General features: G+C 46.3%; 1 protein-coding gene and 1 long non-coding RNA gene across 4 annotated transcripts in view; one reads left to right on the top strand and one right to left on the bottom strand.

Moving 5' to 3' along the window:
* Positions 1-5,065: 5,065 nt before the first annotated feature.
* On the bottom strand, positions 5,066-9,903 carry LOC111848496 (uncharacterized). The gene is made up of 3 exons (XR_002839316.2): positions 9,846-9,903; positions 6,540-6,690; positions 5,066-5,597 (listed from the first exon to the last, which is right to left on the bottom strand). It is a non-coding gene; the product is annotated as an uncharacterized lncRNA (long non-coding RNA).
* The window catches only part of kcnip2 (Kv channel interacting protein 2), a 69,946-nt gene continuing 68,783 nt past the window's right edge, over positions 9,518-10,680 (top strand). For 2 of the 3 annotated variants that reach the window (XM_023820574.2, XM_023820570.2), the window contains exon 1: positions 9,518-10,245. In XM_023820574.2, the coding sequence (XP_023676342.1) occupies positions 10,173-10,245 (73 nt within the window). In that variant the 5' untranslated portion in view covers positions 9,518-10,172. The remainder of the gene's footprint in view (positions 10,246-10,680) is intronic. The other variant, XM_023820575.2, reaches the window with a different exon arrangement.

The raw sequence follows: 10,680 nt of genomic DNA, 5'->3' as shown, positions 1-10,680 counted from the left end.
TCAATCCTATTATGGCTTTACGGCCTAATAATAATAATTGATACTTTATTGATCCCTTTGGGGAAATTCTCTTTTCGCCTCCCCCAACTTGTTCTCTGTAGGTGAGAGTCAGCTGTCTGTGAAGGGCAGCCACCCATAACAGCACCCAGGGAGCTGGGGGTTAAGGGCCTCGCTGAAGGGCCCGCAGACATGCCAGGGCCGGGCTCAAACCGGCAACCCTCTGATCACAGGCATCGCATCTTAACCGGCTGAGTGTTAAACAGACGCACAGATGAAGTTCCGGTTCATTCATACCCATCCTGCCATGTCACATGTTTCATGTTCCACGTTCTCTATCCTGATGTGGTCTGGTGCTGTCCGAATGTAGTCGTTATTCACTGCATAGCTATTTTATTTCACTGGATTTGGGGACCTCCAGCAGGGACCTTCGTTGCACATGAATTAGCGAAAATCGCGGCAGAAAATCGGCCGATAACTTACGAATTTCGGCTGTTTCTCCACAACAATGAATGATGTTCATTCCTTCGCTGCCTGATGGTTCCAAAAGCTAAGGATGCTGTTTCCTGCCGCCCCGTCGTGCTGCTAATTCGACACGGCAAACATGTCGGGCTGCCTTCAGGTTTGTGTTCCTGCTGTTGAAAACAGTCGGCTGCGGGAAACAAAAAAAATATGAATTTCAAATTCAACTGACAACAAAACAAAAATTCAAAAGCACGGCATGACTTTGAAGTAAAACATTTCAAGTTGAAAGCAAAGCAGGTGATTATCGTGAAAAAAAACCAAAACAGAACATGACTGAACGTCCTTGTGACATTGACTGCCTTCCGGTCAGAAGTTATGGGCTTCTGGGAGCCGCTGAGCATTCTGGGATTGAACTAATCAACCATGACAATTTGGTCATTGGTCCCCCAAGTCCCTGGTCGATTTCTGCTACATTGTATTCCCTGGGGACCAAAGGGTGGGCGCTCCGCCCCACATCCATCTGCCTCGTGGCCTATCGACTTTTTCCAAACGTCCCTTAGCCCCCCACCCTGCTCCATCCATCACCGACAGCCCCCACCCTCACTGGCCGACCACTGCTCGCCGTTCGTAGCATTAATCTAGCTGGACGCTGGACTGTGATTTGCCATTTTGTTTTGCTAATAGATGCTCTGGTTGCGCTGTGTGTTTTCATTAATGCTCCTATAAAAGACGTATGCATCCAAATTGCGACTTTGTACATTAATTGTTTGTAAACAAATAGTCAAAACCGTTAGAATAAATCATATTTTTATCTCATCTGAGGAGGTTTTTGCACACCTGTGCACCTTTTGGATAGACTGTGGTCGCTGAAGGTGATCTGTGGTCTGATGTGTTGCCTCTATCAGCCATGTGATTAAGACTGTGTCCTTCTATGTCCCCTGCCCCCCCCCCCGGTATTGCCACTGGGGGGCGAGGGTCTGTAAGGTCTTCTGTCAAGAGAATTGCTGCTTCATTTACACATTGATGTGCGGCGAGTGAATTATTCCTCTTAATGAAAACACAAATCACTGACGCGTTTCGCTCAACCCCCAAAAATGAGATCATAACAGTTTTTTTTGTCACCGAAGGAAATCAAATGCATTATTTATTGTGAGATTAAGTCTGTGTGTTACAGAGGCATTACCCTACCCCATCCCCCGCGAGGTGAGAGGGCTGACAGACATCTTTTTAATGTCCAGCCTTTCTTTAATGCGATGCGGTGTGAGGGATCGCCACCGCCACACGTCGCCATGCCGACAGACCGAGAAAGTGGGTGTCGGCCACTGCATGACCCCTTCAGCACTGATTCCTGATAGGCAAGCTTAAAATGCTGTAGCACACAGCATAAGAGTATTAGGGGGTGGCGGGTTTTAGTTTTAATCCCCTCTTGCATTGCACAGCGCTGTCGTCAACACCAGGCTCTCGAACCCCGCTGAATTGCTCAGGTCGTTTTCTCAACCCGTCCTACTTTAATATCTTAATCTGCAGTTTGCTCCCCACCTATTTGCCAGGCCACTTGTTTATATGAAGTTCAATAACAGAAGCCGTCGGGGAAAACAGCGCACTGCCAGTGCCGTTCTCCTCTGAGGGCCTGAAAATGTCCGCCCTGTAACCATTAAGCGCCCGTCGGCGTTTCTTCTTGATATACATCCTCCCCCGGCTGCGAACGCGAGCGGCACTATAGCCCATAACCAAGCTGCAAAGCTTTGTGCTGAAATGTGCTTTTCCATCTGAGATGCTCTGCAGTCCGCAGTCACCGAATTATCGCCACGTTAGAGCCCCCCGTCCCACCTCCCAGTAAAAAAGCTTCAGTTCCCCCCAGTTTGTATGACAGAGCAGAGAGAGACATGGGCATCCACTGCATGCTGGGGATGAGGCCCCCAGGCTGTGAAATCTGAAATATGGCTTGATGCAAGACTGTACTCTGCTCAGGACCCCCCCCCCCACCCCATGTAGCTGGTCATAGAACATTTATTCCCTCCTTATATGGAAAAGTGACAGGGTGCGGGTCCATCTGGGCCACACATGGCTTAATGCTGTTGGTCTGCGTGGGGGCTGATGTGTCCTCATCACTCACCACCCCCCCCCCCCCCACATAACAGTACCCTGGTTTTGCAAGCCATCCCTATCTGGCCGCATATAAACACTGATGCCCGCTCGTCTTAAAGGGACAGAGCTCCAAAAGACACCTTGGGTGATTCTTGGCAAGAGCGGTCCTCCTAAGAAGGAACTTGGGAAGCAATGAATCATGGAATTGGTCTCGTTCGGTGAGGGTGCAACCGACGTATCCTAGATATTTGGACCGGAGCAAGAACGACATCCGGTGATTTTTACTGTCCTCTGACCTTCCGTTCTTAGTATTGGAACTGGTATTCGGCAATTGAAGATGACGTAAAATGGATACAATAGAAACACAGAAACGCCCCTTGATTCTGAACCCATGGTACGTTTAAGCATTTACCACACTGGAGGTGAGACGGCTGGTGTCCCCCCACCTGTCAGTCCAGAGGAGCCCCCCCAGGTCCCTGAAGTGCACCTCCAAAGACAGCAGCATGGTAACATCCTCTTAGGGACTGGCGACGTCTTTCGAGAGAACCGTTCATCGATCAGAGTGTAATCCCAGATGGCATGGAGTGACACCAGAATCAGAATTCATTTTATTAGCCAGGTAGAGCTGCATGCACTGGGAATTTGTTTTGGCTGTATTGGTGCTTAAATTCACAGATAACATAGAGGAACAAGAACATAAGAAAAACAGATAAGGAAAAATAAAATAATACTATAAAGGAATACAGTAGTGCAGGGCAATGCAAGCTGTGCCATATACAAACAGTAATTATAAGGACAATAAAGGGAACAGAGTTGTACTGAATACTGGAATATGAATGTTGATGATGTTCAGTAGAGGACACAGATGTACAAAGACGGGTGCAGAGTGAGTGGGGGGGGGTGGCTGAGGAGGGGACCGTGTCAGCAGGGGCCAGGGGGCTTGTTGATGAGGTCAGCTGCTGAAGGGAAGAAGCTGTTTTTGTGGCATGTGGTTCCGGTGTTCATAGCCCCGAGTCTCTTGCTATAGGGTATGTTTTTTGGTCACTCCATGTCTTAACCTGAAACTGGCTTTTTGATTTTTGGCATGTATCTAATGTCTAATTAACGTTTATGTTCCCGGTGGCTGCATGTCACCCCAGCATGTGAACAAACGCTATGAACGAGTACAAAGGCTGTGACTGCAGCTCGCAGAAAAGGGTGAAAACAGGGTGGTACTCAGTACCCTGGGGGAGGGGGCAGGCCGAATTTGATCAAGGACAACTGGAAAGTAGGGAGCAAGCGAGACAAATACACCCCCACTCCCTCCCCGCCCCCACCCCCACCAAAGCCATCTGTACTGATCGATGGAACACCTACCCGTCTCTGTAAAACAAGCTCTTGGTGGAGCTTCTCCTGTACCACAGTCACGGGCTTCCTCTGTAGTGCCGTTTTTCAGTGAAGTGAGCTATCAGAGCATTATCTCGTTATCTGGATTGCTTTCAGTTTCATATCGTCTCATTTCTTCCACCTACTTTTCTGGATTTCTTTCTCTCTGTCCAATAACAACTGATCCTTTATCCAAAAATCACCGAGGATCTACTGTTCGGGATGAGTGGCAGCTGAGTGGCAGCTGAGTGGCACCAAGTGACACCGATGGCGAGACATTCGAGAGGCAAATTCCAGTAAATTAGAGTTTAAACAGATAAACCTCACATCTCAATTTCGCCAAAGTGTCTGTTTGGGAGACTGTATTAATAAAGGAGGCTTCCGGAACGTTCTGTCCTAATATTAAGTCATTTTCCCTAATGGGAGGTAGTTAGCCAAGCAATCCTGCTATGCTAATGGCTCTTATTTAACTATTAAATTATTCCTTGCTCAGGGTCCCCACAAAAAAATAAGATCAGCCCCAGAGAAGCAAAGTGCTCTTGGAAACCATGGACCAGGTGAGTCTGCAGACACCTGCCATGGTCAGATGAGACCAGGCAGGCTTGAGGCTTCACCTTGGGATGGAAGTTTGACTGGGATCTGATTGTCCATGAGAGGTTACCCCCAATTTTATACACTGGGGCTGGATTGTTCTCATTGATATTCATACAGCCATGGTTGCTTAAAACGAGCAGGGTGTGAAATCAGAGAAAGCTGACCAACTGTGAGATAGACGGGGAAGGAATGACTCAGGAAAAAAAAACACATTAAACGGATGGTGTTGGGAAGTGCAGCGTATGTTTACATTAGGGGGGGCATTAAAGCCGACCTTCCCAGCATCCTTGTATCTAACTGCTCCTCTCAGTTATCAAACAGCCATTCATCAGGTTCATTCCCTGCTCTCAGTCAGTAGTGACGACTAATCGGATGCCTCTTGACAGCTGATGAAACGGTTTCCTCTGTCTGGTCCACTTTACCTGTTCCTGTGTCATGAAGGCACAGAGAGAACATGCCAGATAGTGTGAGCTGAACTTTTTTGTTCTGGATCTTTCATCATTGTATATTCCGACTACCCCGTCAACTAAGGGTTAGTTGATTATAGGCCGCTTATTCTCTCCGTACATGGTTTCATTCCTCCTGTCTGGCTAACTTAACGTATTACCTACTTGACTCGACATTTTATAAATACACGTCAACTTGGAAAAACAAGCTATATCAAATACCTTTACAACAATTTAAACAGGTCAATGTGGGTTTCATCAGACGTTTTGGCTTAGAGATTTGAGTAGAATGAATGTCTTGCGTGTTTTAATATCGTTTTTACTTCCTTTGTTTAGCTAATCCTTTTACCCAAAGCAGCTCAGACTTCCATCCATTTATAGACATCTACTTTCCTCTGGTTATTTATATTAAGGTTCCTGCACACAGGGAGTGTCTTTAGGTCCCAGCTATATATTCAACCATACTGTTTACATGCAGCAAAGTGATACAGCGCTGACTTGTAGGACAGACGCAGCTCCCCTGTTCCCTGCTTCGCCGTCGGCTTGGCTTGCGTTTGGGTGTGTGCTCCTATTTTAGCACTACACAAATCACCGGGCCGAGGTGAGCCGTCGTACACCGCAGGAACAGCAGGCCGGACCAAACTGTGGAAACAATCAAACATAAAATTACTTGTAGCACCAGACCCTGAGCAGTTAAAAAAAATGTATCTGCATACAAAGACACTCACTTAAATATCAATCAATTCATTTGTTAATACTTAATATTTTATTATTATTTTAGCTGATTATTAAGAATGACCAGCAATGTCTGCTTGTGGTGACTGCAGTTTCGGGGCAGATGCCAGTCGGGGGTTTTAAGGGGCCAAAGAGCTCCCTGTTCCTTACGCAGCCCCTCCAGCAAAGACAAACCGATTCGCTCGGGCAGTTTGTCTACTGTTCCCTTCGCCCTCTCCCATAAAAGTGGCAATCACGCTGAAGTGCTTGACCAATCACCAGGCCTCGCTCAGCAGGCCCGCTCCAGCTTCTTACATTCTTCTCTGGCGCCTAAGACAGTGTGATATAAACATATGCCCCGTTGGGTTATAAACCCACGGCCTGGACGTAAACATCAGCAGGGAAGGGAGACTGCGGGACCTGCTTCATAACAGCTGCCTGGGAGGATCTAGCTGTGGTCCATGTGGACGGCCTGTTCTCCACTGAGGTTTAGTTCTGCTCTAAACCATCAGAAAAAAAGGGAGCAGCCCTGGTACAGTTTTGTTCCCCAAGGTATAAACAGCATGAATGTACCCCAATGGTACAAAAATGTTCCTCAGAGTCCATTTCTGTACCTTAAAAGGTACATTTACCTACAGCTGGGGTACAATTGGCAGACCGTTGAGGGTACAGCACCAGTGATAAGTAATTGTACCCTCAAAGGTACAAGCTGGCACTTTTTTTCTGACAGTACAGGGTCAGACTCAGAGATAAGCTCTGCGCCTTTTTATCCTGCCGTGTTTTCTTTGTTTGACCCCCCAATGACCTGCTGCCAATATCTGAGTTCCAGTTTCCACTTCCTGTTACAGCACTTCCTACAGAAACACTAACCTTTGGGTCGTCGGTCCTGCTCAGTCGATATTTTCTTGGCCCCTTTTTGGCCGCGGCGTTTTCCGGAGGAAGTGCCAGCAGGAAGCGGCCTGACGAGGCCCAGGGCACGTGGGTCTAGCTTCCAGCAGCTATTCCAAGGCTGTCACTGATCCTTGTTGTCCAAACGATGATGGACAGATGAATAAATGAATGAGAGCGATGTTTCCGAGGAAAAGGCCTAAATCACGACAATGTTTGGCACAAAAGTGCCACCACGAGATTGATTACTCATAAAAAAGCGGAACTAGGACCCCACACAAAGCATCGAGGGGCCCCCAGTAGCAGATTTCCTTCTGCTAATGTATGGTATTATTTTCCTTATGCATTGCAGCTCCCTTGTTTATTGACTATTGTTAGAACAGAACATTCCGGCAGTCCATTCATTCGCGTTTAAAACCTGCCTGTTGCCATGGAGCCAAACTAAAAGTGAATCATACAAACCCTGAAAGCAGTCGCTCCGAAAATGTCACCTCACCTCATCTGCTCTACTGTAGTCATGAGCGGGGCAACTCGGTGGGGCTGGGGTTTGTTTGTGTGTGTGTGTGGGGGCATTAATATCCCAATCACGTCTGTTTGATTTACATGTGTTCGCAGCAGCCCCCCGTGTGACATGCATGAACACCCCCATGTGTCTGTCACCTGCTTCAGTGGGACCACCAGCAGAAGCCTGAGATGAGATGCTTCCTCTCCATCTCCGGCGGTTAAAGCGGCAATGAAGCTGCCTTGTTCCATGAGGGAACAGCGGTATTCTTAGAAACACACATTACCATCTCCCGCCTACACCTCTTTATTCTTTAACTTTCCCGGGGTTTTTTTTCCCTCTTTTTTAACTTCTGCAAGCCGGGCAGAGACCGGCCCGCTTTCGCAGTGTTCCGGCCCCGCAGCTGTGTGTGTTCCCCCATGGTTCACACGTGTTCATGTGGGAACGCAGTCCGGAAGCAGGGAGGTGATGGGAACACATGCCTGTAAACGGCCCCTAGCCCCTCCCTGGGCAGCCGTCACCGGCCGTGACGTCCGTGGAGTGGGAGCAACATCCGGCTCCATCCCCAGCACTGGCCAGCCCTCGGCTGGCATCTCTGACGCCTCAGCTGGGATGACTGACTGGGAAATTGATAAGTGGAAGTTGAATTTCCACTTTTACGGCATGTCTGTAATATGCATACGGTGCCAGAATCTGAACCTGTAGTTGAAATAGACCGCTTACATCAACACTGGCTGAATAGATAACGCCTTAACTACAATGGATCTGAGAGCGATAATTTGATAATTTAAAAAACTCATAAATGGCAAAACCCCTCCCCTCTTAACTAACAGACAGATAGACAGATAGATAGATAGATAGATAGATAGATAGATACTTTATTAACCCTACGGGAATTTCCGCTGCTTTACCTGGAGTATTCTAAGACGGAAGGAGGCACATGATTAAAATAATATTAAAAGCAAAGCGTCTCAGAAAGAGTTCACCTTCGGCCTACGGTGTGTTGGCCAGCGAAAGGTTTTGCGACTACCTGAGACAGTTTATGATAAACTGTCCAAATAACGTAAGTAATATGGTGGTGAGAGTAGCTCACAACCTTCATTTATTACTTATAAAGTCGTTAGAGAGCTTAATTTTGTTGCTGTCCAGATATTTAGTACAAGGAGCCCCCCCACCAAACAGCAGTATGTACAGAGCCCTCATTCATTATCAGTCTGGTCACACTTTTTCAGTTGGGACGACCTAAAATACTTCAAAACCCCAAATTTCTTTTACACTTTAATGATCATATTGCACTGCATATCACCAAACGCATGAAATTTAATCCAAAGAGAAAATTATAAAATGCACCTTAAGTCTCTTCCTCTCCACAGAAACTTATTACAAGAAAAAGGCTTAACTTAGCTTAACCTGAACAGCCAGTTTCTCTCTAAGAAACTCGCTCACAAATTAACATTTCACACATTTCATCAAATTAAAAGAATTAGCCTAACTTGAAATCCACATTTCGAATATTTGCTGTTTATTATTTTATTTTTGTAATGAAGTCTCCAGGGAAGAAAATTATACACAAATGATAGTTATAGCCTATAGGCCTACGTATTGTCTTCTCCTTGTAGCAGTAGGCCTATATATAGGCTATATCCATTTTCCGGTGTTGTAATTTTGTTTTTGGATTACACTTTCATAAATTTGACAACAGCCGGCTATTTATGACCGGTAACATGTGAGAGAAAATTGTTTTTCCTGAGTTGTTATTCCCCACATTGAGCCACGTTTAGCTATATGTGCGTTTCTATGGGGAGGAAACGATTTAACGTCAATTCTGTAATTTTGTCTTCGGTCTACAGTTTCATACAATTGCCAACAGGATGCACTTACGACGAGCAAAATGTGAGAGAAATGTGTTTTCCCCAAGTTGTTTCTGACATTATGTCCCGCTTAAGCTGTTTTCCCACATTAAGCGTTTTATAAGGTCCTTTGCAGCTCTGATGCTCTGTAGATTTTTACATCCAAAATGCTTTGACACTTAACGCCCTACCAGTCTGTGTCCGCTTTCGCTGGAGGTCTCTGCTTGTTGATGTGTTTACCGATCATCTTCATGAGCCTCCATGCGTGTGAACCTTTCCAGACCTCCACCGATCAGGAGATACTGTTTAGCTGTGTATAGATGCTACTTATCTAATTGAATCAAATCCTACAGATAGATCCTACATCAATATAACCATAGAAAATATAGCAACTTGATTGGTATTCCCAGTTAAATTATAAAGTGTACTTTATAATCATGCGTTTAATACATTTTATTAAATATTTTCATTTGTAGTTTTCAGGGAACATAAACCCGTAAGTTTTGAAGGTTTCCCCTTGCATTAATTGCCACGGACCTGCCCAACGCAAATTACAGCGGTTATGTAAGAGCCAAAATGTCAAAGCCACGCCGATTACGACCCGCGTCTCACTCGGCGGCTGCAGACAGTCTTTCCCCGCTGTCGTATTAATTGGCCTCCGTCTGTTTCCCGAGCCGGACGCCAACAGCTGCGCATCGCCTGGCTTCATTTTCATTCGGCTGCTTCAGCCCGAGCGCCGTGCGCCTCGCAGCGCTTATTTGCGCGGCAGGTCTCCACTCCGCCGAGGCTGTAACACTTGTTACCGCGGCCGCCGCACCAGTAACGGCGCACCTGAGTTGAGTTCAGACATCCCGCGGTCCGCGGAGAGCCGCCGAGCCCGTGATCCGCCCACGGAGCGGCCGCGAAGTTCAGTTCGTCTCTGAATGCAATACTTACAGCAGCTCGACTGCCGGCGATGCGTGAGCTAGAATACAAGGACGGGAGTGGTTGTTCCGTTTTACCCTGAATTTTATATAGAATTGATAGATAGGCTGTTTGGTAATAATTCGAAATCATCCCCGGCGCGGCCAAGTTGCTGTGCTGTGCTGCACCGCGATATTTCCGTGGAGAAAAAATAACCAAGGCGGTAAAATATATACAACAGTATAATAATAACCGGTGTCATATTTTTTTGCCATATTTATCGAATTGTGCAGTTGAGGTAGTTTTCATTATAAGGGAAAAAAATACAATATTTTTTATTTAAAAACCAGTTGGTGAGAGATGAAGGCGAAAAACAGGGATCAGAGCTTTTCAGATTCAAGGGAACTGGACGGCTCCTACGACCAGCTCACCGGTAAGTGAAGGAGACGCACTTGTGTCTATTTCCAATAAAAGGCTCAATGTCCGATCAGGGATAAAAAAGCTTCCGTCTGCATGAAATCTCTATGAGGTCTAGAGTAACCTGAGACAGTTTCCTCAACTCGCTTTTGATCGTAGAGGACATTGCGCCTCTTATTGGAGTCTTTGAAATATTCGCATGGCACTTCGGTTAATTTTGCTGACCTGGCTTGTTACTCGGCTTTTATTAGGTTGTTAAATGATGTCTGGCCGCCGACCTGCTTTGCTGCAAGAATTACGGTGCTGCTAATTAAGACGGTTGAATAGAATATCGGACCCTGTGTCCGATGGTATTTCTGTAAGTTTCGTGGCATGGACATATTTTGTCTGCGTAATTTACTATTTTACATGCATGGTGCAAAATCAGTATGAACATAGTTTCGGTGGAGAT

This window comes from Paramormyrops kingsleyae, chromosome 20 (assembly GCF_048594095.1).
Source record: "Paramormyrops kingsleyae isolate MSU_618 chromosome 20, PKINGS_0.4, whole genome shotgun sequence".
In the NCBI taxonomy this organism is placed as follows: Eukaryota; Metazoa; Chordata; class Actinopteri; order Osteoglossiformes; family Mormyridae; genus Paramormyrops; species Paramormyrops kingsleyae.
The sequence above is the reverse complement of the archived record's forward strand: the minus strand, read 5'-3'. Positions and strand labels throughout refer to the sequence as shown.